The following is a 23,871-nucleotide window of genomic DNA, read 5'->3' on the forward strand; positions in this document are numbered from 1 at the left end:
GCGCGTCCGGAGCCTGTGCTCCGCAACGGGAGAGGCCACAACAGTGAGAGGCCCGCGTACCGCAAAAAAAAGAAAGAGCAACAAACGTTAGTGTGTGGACAGTAGAAAGAACAGCGGTGGGGATGGAGAAGTTTGTCGGGACAGGCCCTTCCTACACGAACATTCTCAGAAATTCCTCAGGAGAAACGAGCTGCCTCAGGGTTTCTGAAGGATTCTCTTTGGCTATAATGCCCAGAGATTTTTGAAACTAAGGATCCTATAGATCCTTGCTAGTTAAAAATAAGAAGAAATGTAGTGCCCATCAGCTGTACTTGGAGTTGGCGTGTTGGGGCTAATTATTTCCCCTTTGAACTCTGACTGGCCACGTGCCCTAATCAGTAAATGAGCAGGTTAACAAGTGTCACCACTTGTTTGTATTTAATTGCTACCTTAGAAAAGTGACAGCTCGAACCTGACGCTAATACTTTCGCTATAGACCTCAAAATATAAAAGACCAACTGTGGTTCTTCCTCTCCTCTGTGAATGGATGCTTGCCTTGAGATATTGGTGGGATGTAGACTGGCTGCTGTGTGAGGCTATTTTTGGAGGCTTTTGCAGTGTCCTAGGAGAACACCCATCCAATGTCTTGATTTGTACTTTGAACAACATTACCACACTCCTGCCTTCTGCTGGTCCTCTGCTGAGCAGTGGGATAATGATGTGGACACAGCGGACCAGAGACGGACCCCCCTGTGCTCTGACTCACTCTCAGCTTTGCTTCCTGGACGGGGAAGATGCTCCCCTGGGGCAGCCCTCACCTCAGCTGTCAGATGCGTGATGAGAGAGGGAAGGCAGGATCTGGCCTCAAAAAAGAACCTAGGGGTGCTGGGTAAATGGCCTTCGGGGTTGGGCCCAAAGAGAGCTCATGCCTGCAGGATAAAATGTGTGTTAAGCTCTTCTCATTGGGGCCTAGAAGTTGCTTTTGTCAAAAATCCTCTTTTCTGTGCTGAATCTGAACAGCAGAGATGAATACTTTCCGATTGTTGGAGGGCTGTGGACCTACTGCAGAGTCGCACTGAGTCTGCGCTGGTAGTTAGTTATGCTTTGTGTGGGTTCTGTAGTGTTGACAGCAGGAAGGGAGGTGTTCTGGGAAGGACTGTGCCTTCCCAGGGGTCCTGGCCGGATGATACTATCAGCCTACATGTGTATTGCCCTTTTCAGTTTATAATAGTATGTATTTAAAGTAAAATATATCAATTATTACATTGACATTTGTATAATTCTCCATTTTCTGATTAAATTTCAAAATCTTGTTCTAATGTTCGTCTTATTAAATAGGCAGAAAAGATCCTAATTTTAAAAAATATACATTCTTATTTATTTACTTATTGTATTGAAGTATAGTGGATTTACAACATTGTGTTAATTTCTGCTGTACAGCAAAGTGATTCAGGTATACATATATACCTATTCTTTTTTATATTCTTTTCCATTACGATTTATCTCAGGACATTGAATTACATACGCTTATTTTAAAAATCTGTGCTTTTGTAAATTTACTTCAGTTTAAAAAATATCTGTGCTTTGAAGTAATCTTGGTAAAATTCTGCACTGCTATTTATTGACCTTATTTTTTTTTTCTGTTAATAGAATGACAATTTCTGAACTGATAATCCTGAGGTCAGAATTTAGTGAGGAGAGGGAGTATTTATTTGTGTTTGTACAACTTTTCCACAGCATTTGTTAACTTTCTACCAGCTGGGGAAGTAAATTTGACTAACTGGGAGAAGCAGTATTGATATATATCTCTAGGAATAGTTGCAAGTTCTATAAAAATGCCTCTCTACTTCTCACATGGTCAGTGGGGAAATGGCTCATGGAAAATGAGAAAATACCTGGGCATCTGGCTACAAATTCGAGTTCTCTGCCCATGTGTGTGGCTTGGCTGAGTTCTTTGGTCTTGGTAATAGGCCCATTATTTCTGTGTTAGATGGATTTCAGAATGTCATACTCATACTTTGTTTCAACCCAAGCTGTTCCCCAGGAAACACAACTGTTTGTCCTCTTTTTCTTGCTGGACTAAAACCATGGTGCCATCTTTCTTCCAGGCAAAGCAGAGCCTCTCCAAATAGGACCTCCTACATCTTTTAGGAATCTGTGAGCTTCACTGGTTTTTCTGTACGTGGGAGTGTACACAACTTTTTTTGGTGTCTATATTTCTGTAGATTTAAATTTTCTACATTGAAACATGTTGCCTTCTATTGGGAAAAATGACTGTGATTTAAGAAGAAACAAAAATTCTGTATCCTTTGCCTGTCTTTTCTGGGGAGGGGGAATAGGGTGCTGAGTCATGAAAATTATGAGGTCTGACTATTTTTATGCCATGTGAGCCAACATCAGTACCTAAGCCACAAGCACACCCTGAAAGAGGCAGAGGGTTTGAATGGTGCATGAATGTACATCAACTGTCTGGAACACTAGAATGTCAGAAAGGAAAGTCCCTGGGAAGGTGTATTTTAGGATTTTGAAAGGTAGCATGGTATAATTATGAGCATGGCCATGAATCAAACAGATTTCTGTTCCGATTCCAGATGTGTGCCCTCGTCATTGGATAATTTTTTGTGAGGAGTGAAAGAGATATGGTGTGTGCAAAGTCTAGCCCATGGTGGTGCACAATAAGCTTTCCTTCCTTTGTCCCTTCCGTTAGTACATCGCCTTGAGATTATGGGTGGAATTTAAGGGACATGAGATTGACTTAGCAGCTTGTTGAGCCTCTCTTCTTTTGGAGAGATTGACCCTTTCTCAGACCCTTACCATAGGGTGAGTTATTATTTTTTCATGAACAAATCAATGCCAATGTTGTGGGCCATTGAGCTGTAATATAGTCAGAGGTCTACCCTTACTTCCTCCTTCCCTCTTAAACATCTACTAGTCCAATTTAGGAAAATTTTCCAAGCAGAAGTCTTTCAGACTGGCTGGTAAAATATCAGATTATTAGCTGTTAATCTCTAACATGCTCAAGCTTCCTAAAAAATGGACCACATGATTACAGCCATCATGGAAAACAAGTATGGAAGTTCCTAAAAAAATTAAAAATAGAATTATCATATGATCTGAAAGTCCCTCTTCTGAGTATATATCCAAAGGAAATAAAATCACTATCTTGAAGAGAAAAATGCACCCTTATGTTCAGTGCAACATTATTCATGACAGCCAAGACATGGAAACAACCTAAGTGTTTGTTGACAGATAAATAGAAAAAGAAATGTGAAATAAATAAATAACTATTCTGTATGCAGTGGAATATTATTCAGCCTTGAAAAAGAAGGAAATCCTATAAACAGGACAAAAAGACAACCCTCAGAATGGGAGAAAATATTTGCAAATGAATCAACGGACAAAGGATTAATCTCCAAAGTATACAAACAGCTCATGCAGCTCAATATCAAAAAAACAAACAACCCAATCAAAAAATGGGCAAAAGACCTAAATAGACATTCCTCCAAAGAAGACATACAGATGGCCAAGAGGCACATGAAAAGATGCTCAACATCACTAATTATCAGAGGAATGCAAATCAAAACTACAATGAGGTATCACCTCACACTGATCAGAATGGCCATCGTCAAAAAATCTACAAACAATAAATGCTGGAGAGGGTGTGGAGAAAAGGGAACCCTCTTGCACTGTTGGTGGGAATGTAAATTGATACAGCCACTATGGAGAACAGTATGGAGATTCCTTAAAAAACTAACAATAGAACTGCCATACGACCCAGCAATCCCACTACTGGGCATATACCCTGAGAAAACCATAATTCAAAAAGAGTCATGTACCCCAATGTTCATTGTAGCTCTATTTACAATAGCCAGGACATGGAAGCAACCTAAGTGTCCATCGACAGAGGAAGGGATAAAGAAGATGTGGCACATATATACAATGGGATATTACTCAGCCATAAAAAGAAACGAAATTAAGTCACTTGTAGAGACGTGGATGGACCTAGAGGCTGTCATACAGAGTGAAGTAAGTCAGAAAGAGAAAAACAAATATCATATTATCGCCTATATGTGGAATCTAGAAAAATGATACAGCTGAACCTGTTTGCAAGGCAGCAATAGAGACACAGACGTAGAGAACAAATGTATGGACACCAAGGGGGGGAAAGGGGGAGTGGAATGAATTGGGAGATTGGGATTGACATGTATACACTAATATGTATGAAATAGACAACTAATGAGAACCTGCTGTATAGCACAGGGAACTCCACTATGCTGTACAGTAGAAACTAACACAACATTGTAAAACAACTATACCGCAATAAAAAAAATAAAATAAAGAAAAGAAAAGGAAGGAAATCCTGCTGTTGTGACAGCATGGATGGACCTGGAGGACACCATGCGAAGTGAAATAAGTTAGGCCAAGACAAAGACTGCATGACCTCCTGTTATAGGTGCAGTCTAAAATCGTAGGACTCATGGAAACAGAAGAGTGGTTGTGGAGAGCTGTTAGTGGGGGTGAATGGGGAGATGTTGGTCCAAGAGTACAAACTTTCAGTTATAAGATGAATATGTTCTGGAGACCTAATGTGCAGCGTGCTGACTCCAGTCAACAATACTATATTGTGTACTTGAAATTTGTTACGAGAGTAGATTTTAAGGGTTCTTATCACACACACAGAAAGTAACTAGGTGAGGTGATAGATATGTTAATTAGCTGGATTGCATTCATCATTGCATAGTGTATGTATATATATGCATCCAATCGCACGTTATATACCTTCATTATATACAGTTTTTATTTATCAATCAGGCCTCAGTAAAGCTGGAAAGAAAAGGAGAGAAATTGCAAAATCCTAGAAACTTCCAAGGTTAATATTTACCATGTCTTCTCAGATTATTTAAATCATAGTGCTTTTCACACTGGGTTTCAGACTGAAAGAGTTAACCATTAAAATAAATAGACCACATGAATGAGGAAAAATAAGTATCTGAGGCCAAACAGTACTCAGCATTTTGGTGGCTCTTGCCTAGAAAGGCAGTACAGTGACGTGAACAGCACATTTGTCCTTTCCTCTGGAGGTTTTTTTTTTTTTTTAACATCTTTATTGGAGTATAATTGCTTTACAGTGGTGTGTTCGTTTCTGCTGTATAACAAAGTGAATCGCTCTGCTGCTAGTTCAGACATCGACCTTCTGTGTGACTTTAACACCTTATCCCAGCAAAGGCTGGGTTAGAAAAAAATAATCTCTGTTTTGTTATTCAATGTGTCATTAGCTGTACATCACATAGCCTCAAAGTCTTAATTGTGCATAGTGAGACTTATGCACAGATAGTCTTTTGCCTTTGTCATTACGATCTGGATCACCTAAGAGGATATCAGATGAGTAATTAGTTCATCACTCTGCTCCCTTGTGAACTGACAAGATTTCGTAGTACTGAGGAGGTTTACGTGCAGGCAGGCATTAATACTCTTTCTCTTAGCTCACTCGTTAAATTCAGCTAATACTTGTTTAGCTGATACCATTTGCAAAGTATGGGAAGTACATTGTGGGAAACTGAAGTATAAGACAAAGACTTTACAATTGAGTTGAGAAATGTAAGAGAGACTCAACGGTGTCTGAGTGTGATATTGCTGATAAAGTCATTGCATCTTGGTACCAAAAGGGACCTTAAAACCCAGCCAACTCCCCCCATCTACTGATGAGGGAAATTCAGAGAAAGAGAGACCTCATTGTGGACTGAAGCTAAAGCAAGCTGAATGGCATTGTTGAGGGTAGAGTTGGATCTTAAATAGACAGGACGTGGCTCAGTGCAGGGGGCATCTTGCTGCAGGGAACAACTGTCTTTGGTCCTGGTTGGCCAGTTGGGTGCCATGGTCCACATGCTTCACATTCACTGTGTTGCAGAATCTTATCACTGTTATTCCTACTACTACTCCTTATGACCTACAAGAGCAAGACTCAAACAAATAAAGATTGACATCTGTTGTATAATTTTCCCGCTACTGTTTGGGGGTACACTCGTTGCCATTCAATCTTAACACCTTGAGTAAAAGAGAAAGGAGAGGAATTCTTTCATTCTCTCCAACAAGAGCCTTCCCCCAGATCCAGTGCTCCATCCTCCTATCTTCAGTAAGTAGATTCCTCCAGAGTTTGAGTCCATTTTGCAACATAGTTCTGTGTCCCTGGGCTGAGTTATCTGCATAAGTTTTAAGGGCACACTTTTATCAGAATATAACGGGGGGACTTCCCTGGTGGCACAGTGGTTGAGAATCCGCCTGCCAATGCAGGGGACACGGGTTCGAGCCCTGGTCCGGGAAGATCCCACATGCCACGGAGCAACTAAACCCATGCGCCACAACTACTGAGCCTGCACTCTAGAGCCTGCAAGCCACAGCTACTGAGCCCGTGTGCCACAACTACTGAAGCCTGCATGCCTAGAGCCCGTGCTCCACAACAAGAGAAGCCACTGCAATGAGAAGCCCGTGCACCACAACGAAGAGTAGCCCCCACTCGCCACAACTAGAGAAAGCCCGCGTGCAGCAACAAAGACCCAATGCAGCCAAAATTAAATAACTAAATAATTTTTTAAAAAAAGAAAATAGTGGGGTACCAGGAAGAAGAGATTTAACCATCGAAATCACATGACTGTCTGCATGACATGGAGGCATCCTGATAGAAACAGCCTGCATTATGCTGGTCATCACAGCAGAGAGAGATATTCTGGTCATTGACAGTACTTGGGGGCCTTACCAGACACTGGTTTGTTTGAGAGGCCTCCAGTTTACTGTTCTGCCTTCACGTTCCAGCAGAGAATTTTCCCACTTGTCCACACTCGGCAGAGCCAATTTCGACATCAGAAGTTCTGTAGATATTCTTCAGTAAGGCCCAAATGCCTTTTCATCCTGTGTTTTTTGTTTTGCTTAAAAACGTTTCTTTTTGGGAATTCCCTGGTGGCGCAGTCGTTAGGAATCCGCCTGCCAATGCAGGGGACACGTGTTCGAGCCCTGGTCCGGGAAGATCCCACATGCCACGGAGCAACTAAGCCCGTGCGCCACAACTCCTGAGCCTGCGCTCTAGAGCCCGTGAGCCACAGCTACTGAAGCCCGCGTGCCTAGAGCCCGTGCTCCGCAACAAGAGAAGCCACCGCAATGAGAAGCCCATGCACTGTAACAAGGAGTAGCCCTCGCTCGCCGTGACTAGAGAAAGCCCGTGCACAGCAACAAAGACCCAATGCAGCCAAAACTAACTAACTAACTAATTTTTTTTCAAAGAAGCTAAATTTTTTTTAATGAAGATTTTTTTTTAATTTATTTATTTATTTATTTATTTATGGCTGTGTTGACTCTTCGTTTCTGTGCGAGGGCTTTCTCTAGTTGCGGCAAGTGGGGGCCACTCCTCATCGCGGTGCGCAGGCCTCTGACTATCGCGGCCTTTCTTGTTGCGGAGCACAGGCTCCAGACGCGCAGGCTCAGCAATTGTGGCTCATGGGGCCAGTTGCTCTGTGGCATGTGGGATCTTCCCAGACCAGGGCTCGAACCCATGTCCCCTGCATTGGCAGGCAGACTCTCAACCACTGCGCCACCAGGGAAGCCCTAAATAATTTTTTTTAAAAAAAGAAAATAGTGGGGTACCAGGAAGAAGAGATTTAACCATCGAAATCACATGACTGTCTGCATGACATGGAGGCATCCTGATGGAAACTGCCTGCATTATGCTGGTCATCACAGCAGAGAGAGATATTCTGGTCATTGACAGTACTTGGGGGCCTTACCAGACACTGGTTTGTTTGAGAGGCCTCCAGTTTACTGTTCTGCCTTCACGTTCCAGCAGAGAATTTTCCCACTTGTCCACACTCGGCAGAGCCAATTTCGACATCAGAAGTTCTGTAGATATTCTTCAGTAAGGCCCAAATGCCTTTTCATCCTGTGTTTTTTGTTTTGCTTAAAAAAATTTCTTTTTGGGACTTCCCTGGTGATGCAGTGGTTAAGAATCTGCCTGCCAATGCAGGGGACACGGGTTCGAGCCCTGGTCTGGGAAGATCCCACATGCCGCGGGACAACTAAGCCCGTGTGCCACAGCTACTGAGCCTGCACTCTAGAGCCCACGAACCACAACTACTGAGCCCATGTGCCACAACTACTGAAGCCCGCACGCCTAGAGCCCATGCTCCGCAACAAGAGAAGCCACCACAGTGAGAAGCCCATGCACTGTAACAAGGAGTAGGCCCCGCTTGCCGTGACTAGAGAAAGCCCATACGCAGCAACGAAGATCCAGTGCAACCAAAATAGGTAGATAGATAGATAAATAAATAAATTTATAAAAAACATTTCTTTTCACAGTTAGTATCTGGCAGATTTGTAGACTTTTACCTGTTTCTTTTTATTCTCTGATTAGAATCTCAGCTAACGTCATCCTTCAGTTTAAATGACACTCTTTCAGGTGGATCCTCACCACCTGTACTTGGTTAAATCCTCTTGCTGAAGTACTTCTTCCTTAACTGCCTGCTGTCTATCAGCTGGGCTGGGCAAAGACCTGGTCTGCCTTGTGTACTCTTTTATCCCCAGTTCCTGGCATAGTATCTACACTAGGTGTTCCATAATTTGTTAAACTTAATTGAATTTTACTCTCTTTTATCCCACTTTGTTTCTAATTCTTTGCAAGCAAAAGCAAGCTATAGAGAATATATTTAAGCCAGGATTAGGATGCATAGAGAGACAAGGGAAATTAAATTGAATTTAGAAAATTACATTTTGGCATGAGATGTTCTGAGTTTGGTGGATGCTTCTCCTCCTGGGTAATCAAGAGCTTGCCTGGGACCCACAGGGCCACTTGCAGAAAGTAATCTCCTGTGGCTTTTCCTCGAAACCGCCCAGGACCCTGGCACAACACACATTTTCCCAGCCTGCCTTGTGGAGATTCCTATACCATGAAGATAGGTCTGGAAGTATCAGAGAAGGGGGGAAATTTTCAAAACTTACGTCAGGAGATTTCCTAGTGAGTAACCTTGTTGGAAGTGTATCCTTCTTGAAATTCTCTGGCCATTTTCATTGACCCTGTGTGCTTACTTCTGCTGCTTGCTTCTTAGGCTACAATGTCTGCCTGGTTTATTGGTCTTATTTCCTTTTCCAGTTCCATTGATGAAGATGTACCCCAAGACCCAGTCTTTCATCCTCTGTTGGTCTAAAGTTTTTCTTCTTGGGAGACAAATTCTACTTTCAACCCTTCAACTCTTGTTCTGTGTAAAATCCACAGACCCATCTCAGAGTCCTTCGGGGAACCCTAGTTTGTGACCATCCAGGCTTGCCAGGAATCATCACTTCAGTGTCTGATTTTACTGCAAACTAAATAAGCCTCTGCAAGCCTTATCTTTTCTACCCAAACATTGTCACTGGGCAGAGGAAGAGGTGCTCTGATCCCAGCACTTACCGCTGAAGTCTTTTTTTTTAAACATCTTTATTGGAGTATACTTGCTTTACAATGGTATGTTAGTTTCTGCTTTATAACAGAGTGAATCAGTTATGCATACACATATGTTCCCATATCTCTTCCCTCTTGCATCTCCCTCCCTCCCACCCTCCCTATCCCACCCCTCTAGGTGGTCACAAAGCACCGAGCTGATCTCCCTGTGCTATGCGGCTGCTTCCCACTAGCTATCTAGTTTACGTTTGGTAGTGTATATATGTCCATGCCACTCTCTCACTTCATCCCAGCTTACACTGCTGGAGTCTTGAGTCCTCTGGCACCTTCTATGTGTCTGCCCTCCTCTCCCATCACAATCTAGTGTTTCTCCAGGTCCTGTGGGTTCTTGCTTTCCCCGAAGAACCCCGGCTCCTCTTTTCACAACCAGGCACTGTACGCTCTGGAATGCAGCAATCCATCCTGAATTCCTGTAGGTCTTCTGCCACTCAGCATTTGCCACACAAAAACTTCTTTGTTTTCTTATTTACCTTTTATTGTAATGTCTCATGTCTCCAGTGCGATAACTAGCTTCTGAGGACAGAGATGAGGAACCGCTTCTCTTCCCGTCTCTAGCAGTTAGCACAGAGCTGAGTAGCTACTTGGTAGAGTTCACAGATGATGGTGACAGTGAACTAGAAGATTTCTCCTGGTCAGCTTTGCGTAGCCTCTGTCCCTGTGACAATAGGACCTTAACTAGAAATTATGAAGGGTAAGGGCCGAGACAAAGGGATGGTTTACGTTAGCACAGGAAGCAGGAGTATGATTTCTTAGTGAATAGAAACATCTCTAAAATTTGGAAAGTTAGTACTTTTTTTTTTTTTTTTTTCTTTTTGCGGTATGTGGGCCTCTCACTGTCGTGGCCTCTCCCGTTGCGGAGCACAGGCTCCGGATGCGCAGGCCCAGCGGCCATGGCTCACGGGCCCAGCCGCTCCGCGGCATATGGGATCCTCCCAGACCGGGGCACGAACCCGTATCCCCTGCATCGGCAGGCGGACTCTTAACCACTGCGCCACCAGGGAGGCCCAGTTAGTACTTTTTGACTGCTGGAAAAAATTACTGCCTTTTTGGGTATAGTTCTTCATTGTTTAAAACTTTTTTGATACTCATTATCCAATGTGATCCTTCAACAAGCTTGGGAGAAGTATTATTAGTGGCGCTTTTTAGAAGAGAAAGCAGAGGTGTGGAAGTATGGCGTAACCGAGGCCATGGAGCCCAAAGGCATCAAGGGTGTCAGAATCACATCTCCAGCCCCAGTCTTCTGATTCCAGGTAAAATCAGTTCAAGTCAGGCATGGAGTTTTTACTAGGAAGATGCACTTTTTAATTCTGTCCTAAAGACGTTTGCAGTCTAGTGAGAAATAAATGGGTAAACACATTAACTCTTGCGCCAAGGTTTGAATTAAGTAAGGGTTAATAAGGACACAACCAAAAAGCTGGGGGTGCATGAAGGTGGGAGTGATGAATTCGGTCTCTGTACTAAACAACAGCTGTTCTGGAAGCTTTCTGTCCATGAGTGGTTATGAGGTATGGCTGAAAGCAGGTGTGGGTGTATGGAGACGACAGAATGGCCAGGAGGAGAAAGACAATGCCATTTCCAGTGTGTTCTTTGGCGGAGGGAGATGTGGAGTGGTGATGGCTAGAGGGTGGATGGTGACGTTTGGGTGGTAGGGCATTTCAGGCAGCATGGGAAGGACCGTAAACCTATCTGCCAGGCTGGCTTAATTGATTTCACATAGCTCCCAGTGCAGCCCAGCGTTTTGTGGGTGTCTATAATTTTGATGACATTGCAGGTTGAATGTGGTAAGACCGAGCTTGTCTCTTTGCAAAATCAAGACTCTGAAAAGATGGCGTGATGCAGTCAAGCCTACTGTCATTGCTCTGGTCTCCTCTTTATTTCCCAAATCTTCATTTTTCCAAATCTTCAGAAATGCTTTCATCCCTTTATTCATCAACCTTTGTGAACCTTCTTCAGTTTTTAATTTAACTAGATGCTTATTCCAGAGTCTACATTATGGCAGTCGCGTGTGGATTTTGGAATAAGTTTATTTCACATGTTTCTAATTCATTTACATTTAACTCATCAACATGCCCACCCGCTCTTTTTTAATGAGGTAATTTATGGCTAAAATGTTTTGTCAGCCTTTGAGTTGGCCTCTTAAAACATTTTCTCTTTTCTTTAGTCATACAAAGCCATAACCTGTAAAGGGGGCACGTATTCCATTAACTCTTACTGGGCTAGAAACTTAAGTGTATCACAAAGTTAAAAGGCTACTCAGCCTCGTTATATTTCCTCCCTTCCTTGACATTCTTACAGATTATGCATATAGACAAACAAGCACTGAACTTTCATGTCTGGTTGCTGCTTACCCTCAGCTCAGCCTTTCCTTAGTCCACCTTCAGCATACGACCAGGCAAGTCAATTTTAACCACCCCATCTCTGTTTTCTCTGCAGTGTTTAGAAATTGACTTTGGGTACAGTCCTGTGTCCCACTAACTTCATCCTTCTTTGCCTACGACTCATCTTGGGAAGGGCTGTGAATTGTTTATACAGGTCTGCAAAACCACAGTAGTGATTTCTGGAGTCTTGATGATTTTAAAAATGGGGGATGTCTGGCCTGGTTAGCCCTCCCACCGATATCCTTTAGCTCCCTTGTTGCTGTCGTGGCATTTGAAGACCCTCCTTTGGCAAAGAGAAGCTAGCAGGTTCTCGTGCTGCTTCATCTTGCTTTGCATACGAATGCACAGAGGGTAAGATGCATATGCATAGTTCACATAGTAGGTTCACAAGTAGGTCTGCTTTCTTGATAAGAAAATCCGCCTGTTTTCTTTTGGCTCATTCACAGAGCATCAAACCAGTAAAGTGAAAAGTGGAAAGGAAAGGGAACTAACAGTAGTGAAATGCCCACCAGGCACTTCACATACCTTAATGCATTTAATCTTCCCAGTAAGATACAAGGGGGAACTATTATTAGCCCTACTTTACAGAAGAGGAAATTGAAACTAAGGAAGTTTTGATAACCTGCCCAAGTTCACTCCACAAGTCAGTGAGGTCCTGTTCTTTCCACTGCCCCAAATTACCAGCCAATCTGCAGGGATGTGAGCCAATGGGAATAATTCGGTGTGGATGGTTTTATGATTTTTCCCAGGAAACTCAGCCAGAGCTACCCAGTTGTTCCACTGAGTCTTTCTTTCCAGTTAACCATCAGGAATACCATCTCTACCTGTGGCTTTGTGTGTGTTGCTTGTCCCTTGGAAGCTTTCTGCGGGTATACAGGTCACACATTCCCGGGACATGAATCAGTCAAGCAGGCAGCTTAGAGATCCTTATCCCCTCAGACATTTGGACCTCACTTGTGTCAACCGGAATAGTGGGCGTGGAGAGCCATGTTGGGGACCGGCATGTTGGAGCAATGGAAGAGGAGCCCCCAGGAGGGGTGTGGAAGCCAACACTGTGCTTTGGGGACTCTGCTCTGGGGTTCACGTCCAGCTGTAACTGGGGGGACTGGCCTCCGCGGGGAAGGAGGACTTACGTTGGGGAGATATGCCTGGAATCTGCCACCCTGGACTGTGCCCGTGCTTGGCCCAAGTGCGTTCGTATGCGTGATCTACACTCAGTTTGCAGAATCCACGTGACGGAAAATTCTGTTTAGCCTCCCAAATGGTCTGCGTCTCCACGGGCTCCCTGGGATGTCCCTGGGCATCAGCCTACCACGAATGTGCTCAGGTTTTCTAATCCAAAAACAGATTCTCAAAACGGCCAAACATTTGGCAGGCAGCTATTTCTAGGTATACGATACACACAGTTATGTGATATCCATCCCACAGCCAAACATTGGTTAGGGGGGTGGGTTGAAGGAAAGCAGCTATTAGAAAATGCATTCACTGTGGTCATGTTTACACTCCTTTTGTCAACTAAAAATGTTTAAACAAAGTCTTTGGTTTATGACAGTCATGACTCCCTCTCAGTAGCAGATAATGTGCTTGAATTTCACAAGTGTATGTAAATGATCCAGGGTGGCGGGACAGCTGTCTTTAGTCAACATTTTCACATAGTGATAATTCTCAGGAAAAGAGAAGGACATACTTAATACATAGTGTTATACATTATTTGCCTTCTCAGTAACCCAAGTCCCCCACCCCACAATGTATGAGCTAATTTATAATTTCCCCCCTATTTTTAAAATCTAAATTTGATTTTTAGCCAAAATATAAATAGATGGCTGGATTATCTCACAGTGCTTTTGTGAGAATATCAGATGGGGGTGTGTAAGTGCTTTGTGAAATGAAAGCTCTGGGCCGATCCTATTTTGTTGGAAATCGGGTCATATTTTAAAACAAGGAAAGACATAGAGCAGCTGGCGAGAATATGTTTGGTCTCACTTTTGTGGTCCCATTGGTTTGCCTCTCAGGATACGCAGTGCTTTGCTGCACACACATTACCCACCCTGTGTCCTGGTCCAGCCACGCTTGTTCCTTCCTTAGGGACACATGTCAAATACTAAAACCTCAACACAGTGCTTCACTGCAATTGTATTTATTTACTACAATGATGGTCCTCCTGAATCCTCCAAATATTTATCAGCCTCACAGTGGCCTTGTGGGTGCGTCTCCAACATCAGAAGGTGCTCTCTGCCACTGGGGAGAGGTGCAATTTTGTCACTGAATCTGCATCAGAACATTGGGTCAAGATTCCTGAAACTGCAGACTTTGGTGATTAGAATGTTGCCTTAAATCACTACCATTCTTCTGAAGTTTTCTGTTTTGTTTTTGTTTTTTAATGAAGGTTTTCATTCGGTTTAAGCTTTATGGAACCAAATGGCATAAATCTCCAAAAGCCATTTTTAATTACCAGCAATTTCTTTCAACCTACCAGAGAACAGGATCATCAAAAGAATCATCTTTCCTCATAGTAATCTATAAGGTCAATGGAAGTCTAATAAATTTTCAGTGGGATTTGCCTTTTAAGAGACTAACAAGTTGATTCTAAAATTCAACTGGAAAAATTAATTAATGACAGTAGCCGAGAAAATTTTGTAGAAAAAATAAAAAGGGGAAATTTGTTTTGCCAGATAATAAAACTCCCTAAACCCTACAGTAATAAAAGTGGAATGGTCCTATCATAGGACATACATTAATTAGTTCAGTAGAATAGAGTCCAGAAACAGACACATGCATTCATGATGTAACCCGGCTATTTCTAGGGCCCCATATGGCCCAGTATCTATAGAATTATACTCAAAGACAACAGAAATCTGATTACAGAAGCCTTGAACAGGAAGATCTTTAGTTTTACTTAAAGGAATATATTCAAGGGTTTTACCCAGTACACCCCTAAAATGTTTTTCAGAAATCCTCTCAAAGTAGCCTTCACTCTCCCCAGAGTTGCAGACTCATGGTGGCCTCAAAAAAATCTGCCCCCCTCTCCGATCCACCTGATTTCCTAACTCTTCCCTTCCCGACCTCTCCTCATTCCACACACCCACTGCCCTCACATAGAGGCACCTCACCTATTTATAACCATCCTGACAGAGGGCAGCCCTTGGGAAGGGTGGTTCTTGTCCCAGTTTGGCTGCTTTTCTAGAAAGCAGGAGATTCTCAGACTTCTGGTGACTAAAATTCCCCAGTAGACTCTCAGAATTCTGATAAACAAAAATTCCCAACTTCATTTCTTTGGGAACTTAATGTATCTTAAGGCTGGCATTTTAAGTCATGGGCTAGTCCATAAAGGGTTTGGGGGTTGTTGGCTATCCATTTAGAAAAAATAAAGTGACATGTTTATATTTTACAAAATAAACACTTTGTAACTATGTGTTTCAGTAGATTAGAATACATTATTACTAGATTTGGAATATATATATGTCTGTATATACACAGGAACAATTATGGAAGTTTACCTCTAAGATTTGGGGTTGAAAACTGGGAGGGGAGACTTCTGTTTTATACATTTCTGAATTGTTTTAAAATTCTTTTATAAGAAATTGTGCTACTTTGTAATGAAAACAAAATAGCAGTATAAGAAGTTTTTAGATACTTTAAAAAATATGTTATAACTTTATTCTTTTTTTTTTTCTTTTTTTTTGGCGGTACACGGGCCTCTCACTGTTGTGGCCTCTCCCGTTGCGGAGCACAGGCTCCGGACGCGCAGGCTCAGAGGCCATGGCTCACGGGCCTAGCTGCTCCGCGGCATGTGGGATCTTCCCGGACCGGGGCATGAACCCGTGTCCCCTGCATCGGCAGGCGGACTCTCAACCACTGCGCCACCAGGGAAGCCTCATAACTATATTCTTTTTTTTATTAATTAATTAATTAATTTATTTATTATTTTTGGCTGCATTGCGTCTTCGTTGCTGTGCGCGGGCTTTCTCTAGTTGTGGTGAGCAGGGGCTACTCTTTGTTGTGCACAGGTTTCTCATTACGGTGGCTTCTCTTGTTGCAGAGCATGGGCTCTAGGTGCATGGGCTTCATTAGTTGTGCACACAGGCTCAGTAGTTGTGGTTTGCACGCTCTAGAGCGCAGGCTCAGTAGTTGTGGCACATGGGCTTACCTGCTCCGCGGCATGTGGGATCTTCCTGGACCAGAGCTTGAACCGGTGTCCCCTGCATTGACTGGTGGATTCCCAACCACTGCACCACCAGGGAAGACCTAGGTTCTTTTTTGGAGAAGTAGCATTTCATAATGTATAAAGATCCAAAACTACTGTCCCAGGTATCCTGATTTTCTCATTATAAAATATCACTTTTTTTTAATTAAAAGAATCCACGACAAAAACCCTCAAGTGTTAGCCTTGGCTGGAGAGTCAATGGAAGTCGTGATTTATTGTTTAACAGCTTTGTGGTTTCTACTGGGCCTTATTAGACATGTAGTCAAAGAACAAGAGAAGTTATCTCTTTTAATAACTATGACTGGGGTCCAAAACAGAAGCATGGAAATGAGTAAGAAGAGAAATGCCAACCCAGAGGAGAGAGAGCTTGCACGTAGCACCTGGGTGCTTCTGTGACCTTGGTTGGTTTTAACCCAGGATGAGTGTGAGTGATGTTTGGCTCTGACGCTCCCCTTGCCCTTGTAGTGAGTTGTCAGGTCTGGGCTGAGTCCCAGAGGGCAGCCACATAATCTTCTCTGTTTTCATCAGATATCAAGATGGGCTTGGGATGATGTGCTTTTGTGACATTGGTATATTAGAGTTTGAAAAATTCTTCGAAGTTACCTACTTTTATTCACTTGTACAAATGACAAAACTGAGGCCCAGAGGGATAAAATGATTTCCATAGGTAATGATGGTGACATTTTAAACCCAATACTATGGAACAATGAAAAGGAAGAGCTTTTTCACTTGAACTTTAAAGTATAAGCAAACAAAGGATGTTGCAGCCATCAACCATCAGCCACTATCTATCTCCACCCGGATGGTGAGCCTTGAGGGAACTCAGGGTGGAGACAAACGGGCTGCCCGGCTGCCCGCTGCCAAGCCCTCGGCCACTGCAGCCGCCCCCAACGGTGCCCCCTGAGGGGACTCAGGATGGGAAGGAAGAGGACACTGGCCCCAGAGAGCTGAGGTGCACATCAAAGGAATGATTTCAGTGAGCCCAGACTCTTTCTTCCCTTACATAGAAAAGCACTAAATTCATTGACTTGAGATGTCTGGTTTTCTTTTTCTCTTTTCATTTTTATTGGAGTATAGTTGCTTTACAATGTTGTGTTAGTTTCTGCTGTACAGCAAAGTGAATCAGCTATATGTATTAATATATCCCCTCTTTTTTGGATTTCCTTTCCATTTAGGTCACCACTGAGCATTGAGTAGAGTTCCCTGTGCTGTACAGTAGGTTCTCATTAGTTCTCTATTTTATACAAAGTAGTGTATATATGTCAATCCCAATCTCCCAATTCATCCCACCGCCCCCCTCCTCCCCTCGGTATCCATACGTTTGTTCTCTACATCTGTGTCTCTATTTCTACTTTGTAAATAAGTTCATCTCTACCATTTTTCTAGATTCCACGTATAAGTGATATTATACAATATTTGTTTTTCTCTTTCTGACTTATTTCATGCTGTATGACACTGTCTAGGTCTATCCATGGTTCTGTTTAATTAACAGAATTAATCTTTTGATGTTCTGACCACCTGGTCTTTGTTGCAAAAACTCCTGTATATCCCAGTGCCCCCTCACCTCTTCAGAGCAGTCCCCCAGAGCTATCTGAGAGGCTGCCTCCCTGGCTTGAAGTCCTCAGAAAGTCCAAAAATATAAGACATAATTCTCAACTTTTAGGTTGTGCAATTTTTTTCAGTCGACAAAAGACAGAACAGATTCTTGGACAGAAAAGTTCTCTTGCCTTGAAATTCCTAAAGCAGAAGAGGCACAAAACTAGGGTGGAGGCCACCACATCCCCTACCCCTGCACACCCGTGACAGACATTGCTAATCAACCTCAGCTCGAATTCCTCAGCCAGGCTATGACCCAGCCTGAGAATCCTCCTTAACACAGTGCCAGAGGAAGCCAGTGTAATGGATCTGAATTTTCATGTGAATTAAAATCTTTTTGGCCCCCTCTTCTAAATGATGCATCCGTGTGATTCATGATGTGGTAACAGCCCTGGACTTCAAGCTAGAACCTGGTTTGACTCCTGAGTCTGCTTGTTCCTAGCTCTGTGACACCATCAAGTCCCTCAGGCTTTCTGGGGCTGTTTTCTTGTCTCTGAAATGAGGGAGTTGAATTAAATAACCCTTAAGCATCCTTCCAGTTCTGAAAAATGTTGCGATTCAAGGTATGTAGACTTCTCAGGAAGAATTTATAGTTACAACCATGTATTTTTATAAAGACCGGAGGTGCTTCTCAGGTGCATTGTATATTACAGATCTGTTTCGCTTCCTTAAGTACGTGTTTCTAGCTTTATCTGAGTACTTCTTTCCATCCGCTCAGTGCCATTGACCCGTATCTCTGAAACCAGAATTTAGGGGTTCAAACGGGAGAGATGGGGAAAGATTCACTTCAAACCAGACCAGGCTGAGCAAATCTGTGTGTGCCCTGCCCACCCAGCCTTCCCCCATTTATACCTCCTTGTGAACAGGAGGCCCTGCCAGACAGATGGGTCTCGGCCTGGGGTCCTCTGAGGGCCCCTGGCCCCCTTCCCCCACTGCTCCTGTGCGACCTGCCTCCCTGCTTGTCTTCCAGGCCCCGCTTCCCTCCGGGCATATCCTCTCCTCTCGGTGATAACCCGACAGCCCACAGTCATCCCCCACCTGGTCCCCACCGCCCCGGGAATCGCCCAGGCTCTGTCCCGTCACCCGGCCGCCGAGGCCACCTCTGCCGAGGCTGCGGGCGAGAACCACGGCAGCAGCGAGTCGGAGACGGAGCAGCCCACGCCCCGGCAGAAGAAGCCCCGCCGGAGCCGCACCATCTTCACCGAGCTGCAGCTCATGGGCCTGGAGAGGAAGTTCCAGAAGCAGAAGTACTTGTCCACCCCAGACAGGTGAGGACACGGGGAGGGGACTATCTGCCGGGAAGGCCCTTGAGAAGGGGCACTCCTTTGTGGTTCTCGGCGTGGGACAGAGAGCCACAGGACTGTTCTAGAGCGTGTGCAGGACAGTATGGCAGGAATCTGTCCATCCCTCGGCTCATGCAGTCTCAGCCTGGGTTTAACAGAAGCCAGCCCACGTGAATTCATCTCAGCCCGGGCCCCTGCCTGCTGCTGAATTTATACTGCTCACTATATCCCTGTATATTAACTTCTCCAGTACAACCAGCAAAGTAAAGCTTAGCCAGTGCTTACCCAGGCTGTCAGTTGGGAAACAGGTTTGGTGTTTAAAGCCACTTGCACTTAGGGTCAGACGCAGTGGGACTGGACCCACAACTGGGGTCCGTGATCTCCTCAGGCTCCTCCCCAGCCTCCAGCCCCCAACTGGCTCAGTGGGTCGGCCCGGCTCCTGCCTGGACGCGCTGGATTGACGGGACTGTGGAGCTGTCAGATGTCTTGCTGGATTTGACAGATAGCAAGTTAGAAGCATTTGGCTGAGACCTAAGAGGACCTGGACGAGGGCCCCTTCTTTAAACCCTTTTGAGATCCCAGTGAGGGCAGCTGTGACCCCTGCTTTACTCACAGGCTTCAACACCTCCCTGCTTTCTTTAATTTAGCATCTTATCAAAACAGTCACCGCGAGAGTGTGTGTTTTACCTTGTCCTTCATACTCACTCTGGAATGGCTGAGCTAATGTGTGATCCTATTTATTGGGAGGATTTTGCAGGGACTTTTTCACTTCTTTTGCTCCCTGCCTTGTCCATATCAGGTTTGACCCTACTCCTATTAAAGAGGAGGGAAGGAAACTCAGATGCATCTCTTAAGCTGTTTTATTAGCTGTTTGACCAAAATTTAAGTGAGGGGGGGGGGAAGGGTAAGTTTCTGGAGCCAGAGTGAGTCAGGGGCGCATTTTTCCCAAGTGAGCTCACTTCGTTTGCTAATGCGATGGCAGAGCAGACTGGAAGGGAACTTGTTTACCGATTCAGTTAGTTGAGCACCCACCGGCTGTGTGCCAGGCACTGTGGCAGGGATTATGGGTCCAGAAAGTAGCAGACGAGAGACCTGCTCTAGAGGAGGTCACGGGGAAGGACGAGGCTGCGTCAATGACATCACGACGCCGGGTGCGGGTGCCGGCACGTTCCCGCGGGCTGCAGGAGCACAGAGGTGTTGCTGAGTATGTTGGCGGGGGCTGAGAAGCCTTCTCGGAGGAGGCAACCTCTTCAGAAGAGCTTTCATCCCCGGAGGGAGAGAGCCCTCCACAGAGGGAGCGACACATAAAGGGCACAGACGGGCTCGCCGGGGCGTGCTGAGGGCCCTGCAGGTGGTCGGGCGTCTCCAGCTTCAGGTGTGGAGGGGGGGCGCAGTGGGAGATGAGGCTGCAGAGGTGGGAAGGACCCTGTACGTCTGGCCAAAGATTAGGGACTTTGTCGTGTAGGCTGTGCGTCAGCAGCCATGTGGAGCTGGAAGCGACGTGGCCAGATTTACTTTTCAAATCCTCACATTGGTGGCACCACAGGCGACTGTTAGGGAAGAGACGGAGCAGGGAAAGCAGGTAGACAGAATCCAGGGAGGGTCACTGAAGACCTGAATTAAGGTGGGAACAGAGGAGAGACTAGATCGGAGAACAGTTCTGAAGCTGGAACAGACAGATGTTGGCGTGAGGAAGAGAGCTGAGAATTCTGTGGTTCCTGGATGGGCCACCAGGTAAGGCGGACAAGCATAATCTGAAGCTGGAAGACTGAGGACAGAGTGGGTTTGGAGGGAACTGTGTTCTGTTTCGGACGTGAGCAGTTTGGGGCACCTTCGGGCAGACGGTGGAGACAGGTCTGTGAACTGGGGATTAATAAATGGGATCTCTAGGTATCGAATGGTTCCTCTGGTGCCCCCAGCGTGTAATGGAGAGCCTCATGTACTTGTCACCCAGGAAGGGTGGGCACCCCGATGTATGAATCAGCGTGCTCGGGTGACGTTTTAGGCCTATTTTGGAAGTCAGCAAATCTTTTTCGCAGAAACGCTTGTTCTAAATAAACCTCCTGGGGCTTCCTGATACCTGCCCAGGCACCTCTCAGGTGAGCTACGCGGGCTTCATCCACTTGCTGGGGGAGGAGAACCCTCTGGTGGGCGTGGAGGCTGCAGCCTGAGCCGCCCTGCCAGCTGTTCCTCACTTCATACGTGACCGGGGCCATGAGCACGCCCTCCTCCCACAGTGCACTCCCTCTTTCCCCTCTGTTTGTTTCTCCAGTTTCCTGGGTGACCCCTTCTAAGCGAATATGCAGGGTAGTGAGAATTTGTAAGGGTGGCAGGTAATGAGAGAAGGCTGATGACAGTGAAGCGTGTTTCTGGAGCCAGAGTGAGTCAGGGGCGCATTTTTCCCAAGTGAGCTCACCTCGTTGGCTAATGCGGTGGCAGAGCTGTGAACTTGAACCTTCCCGTTCACTAATGCACCTGATGGCCTCAGGTGAACCGGCCGGGAAGGCACAGGGGGAGCCTGGGGAGAACCTGTCTGGGGGTGGGGGAGACCTGGGAGACCTGTGGGATGGCCCCCTGGGCTCTTGGTGCTTTAATGAACAGCTACTTGGGAAGCAAGGCTTCGTTAGTGGGGAGAGTAAGGGCTGCTGGCGCTGCGAATTTACTAGCTTCAGTCTGTTCATCACTTTCAATAAAACCGTCACCTTCCAGTAGCCCTTTTACTGGGACAAGCAGATTTGTGTGCATGCTGACTGAAGCCAGGAGCTGAAGTTCCTGGAAGGAACACAGTTTTTATTATCGGAGATTGAAATTGGGCCCTCTGCTCAGAGCAGGGGGGCTGGGCCGCTGCACCTGGAACCTTCACTCCTGTACCCACTGGTCTCCCTGATGGTGAGATGTTGCTCGTTACTCCTCAGCTTAGAGAAAGTTGCAGCTGAGGACTCGCACCCGAGATTCCCCACAGCCCAGGCTGGCGGCTGTGCAGGCTGCTGTGAGATGGTGGACGTTACATCCACAGCTCAACCCTCAGATACCCCGGGGCCTCCCGAAGTGGTGGTCCCTGCTCAAGCTGTGTCAGGGGGGCTGCATGACAAGTCCACGCTGCTCCAGGGACCAGGGTTGGGACCTTGGAGGGGGGGCAGCTCGTGTGGGCTCCTTCCAGCCAGAGGTGGGCCTTCCAGTGGGTGCTCAGGTGGACCTGGGGTTGTCTTCAGTAAACACAGGTCAGCACTTCCAACAGTCTCAGGGACTGAGGTGGACAGCCTCAGCCTGGTTCCCTTTCCCGTTTCATATGCTCCACTCGGGTTGTCTGCGGCTCCTTGGGGTGCAGCGTCCCCGAAGGCCTGAGCGAGAGCCTCCCTCCGACAGACCTATCTTGTACGAAAGGCCGATGAGTGGAGGGAGCCCCTGTACAGGGGGAGGCACACAGACGTCAGCAGGCTTGAACCCTACCTCCACTTCTTTCTCTAGGACCACCTAGCAGGGGTCAGCATAGTTTTTCCATGCAGGGCCAGAGAGTAGGTACTTTAGGCTTTGTGGGCCATGCGGTCCGTGTCACAACTGCTCAGCTCTGAGGTTTAGCACGAAAGCAGCCACAGACAACATGTAAACGAATGAATGTGTCTGTGTTCCAATAAAACTTTATTTACAAAAAACAGGTGGTGGACAGGACTCGCCGTGGTCGCTGAGAGATTCTAGCCTCTCTGAGCCTCAGATCTCTCATCGTAAGACGGGAATAATCATACCTACTTCACAGCAGGAAGGAATAGACATGAAAAGAACAAACGAAAGGAATAAAGACGCAGATGTAGAGAATGGACTTGAAGACGCGGGGAGGGGGAAGGGTAAGCTGGGACGAAGTGAGAGAGTGGCATGGACATATATACACTATCAAACGTAGAATAGATAGCTAGTGGGAAGCAGCCACATAGCACAGGGAGATCAGCTCGGTGCTTTGTGACCACCTAGAGGGGTGGGATAGGGAGGGTGGGAGGGAGACGCAAGAGGGAGGGGATGTGGGGATATATGTTATGTATAGCTGATTCACTTTGTTATAAAGCAGAAACTAACACACCATTGTAAAGCAATTATACTCCATAAAGATGTAAAAAAAAATAAATAAACGAGATGGTACATGTCAGGGGCTCTGCACACAGCCTGGGACGTGGTGGTGCTCTGGAAACAGGTGCCGTGTTGTTAGAATTAGCTCCAACTGCATACTTCCCCGGGAACGGCTTTGACATTCAGGGCTTTGCAGGAGGCTACAGAGAAATGCAGGACCACGCTCAGCCGTGAAATGGGAAGCAGAAGGCGCTACGGGTGTAATGTTTATTTTGGAAGCTGGCATCATAACGGTTGAGGGCGGCGATGGTGGATGAGTCAATCCATCAAAAGGTATTTGTGAGCCTTTGTTCTGGATTCAGAGTGCGGTCGGCACTTTCGCGACTGTAAAAGCAGCAGTTGAGTTAGGAAGTCAACTCTTGCAGTTCAGTTAGGGAGGCAGAAATAATCATGTGAAGCAATCAGAGACCAGCGAGAACTCAGAGCCACCTGGGTGATGGGGAACCTGGGTAGAGGAGGCAGCCTGCTTGGTGGGAGGGGCAGCAGGCAGGCTCACCTCCGGGAGGCGGGGCTTGAGCCGGGTCTGAGCGATGAGCGGGATTCTGGGAAGGAAAGTACGGCTTTACCTTTTCTCCCCAGTTTGGATTTTGGAGCAGGGCCTTCCTTTTGTACGGGATCAGAGTAAAGAGCCTATCGGGTCAGGAAGAGGACTTTGCAGTGAAGGCTCAGAAATTCTTTTCAATTCCAATGTAGACAGACAGTCCTTGGGCTTGGGCATCTGTTTCTTAGCTTCCCAGAGTTTCCTCCATAGGATTCTTGGAAGGAAAGCAAAGCTCTTTGGGGAGGAATTGGTTTAATGGGGAGGTTCACGCGTTGGCAGCAGTGCCTAGA

The 23,871-nt window shown here is 45.7% G+C and overlaps 1 protein-coding gene across 1 annotated transcript in view; it reads left to right on the forward strand.

Annotated features, from left to right (window-relative positions):
* BARX2 (BARX homeobox 2) overlaps positions 1-23,871 on the forward strand; it is a 71,253-nt gene that overhangs the window by 38,402 nt on the left and 8,980 nt on the right. The window contains exon 2 of the mRNA XM_060105325.1: positions 18,609-18,906. Coding sequence (XP_059961308.1) covers positions 18,609-18,906 — 298 coding nt within the window. The remainder of the gene's footprint in view (positions 1-18,608; positions 18,907-23,871) is intronic.

The sequence above is a fragment of the Mesoplodon densirostris genome, chromosome 7 (genome assembly GCF_025265405.1).
Source record: "Mesoplodon densirostris isolate mMesDen1 chromosome 7, mMesDen1 primary haplotype, whole genome shotgun sequence".
Taxonomy (NCBI): Eukaryota; Metazoa; Chordata; class Mammalia; order Artiodactyla; family Ziphiidae; genus Mesoplodon; species Mesoplodon densirostris.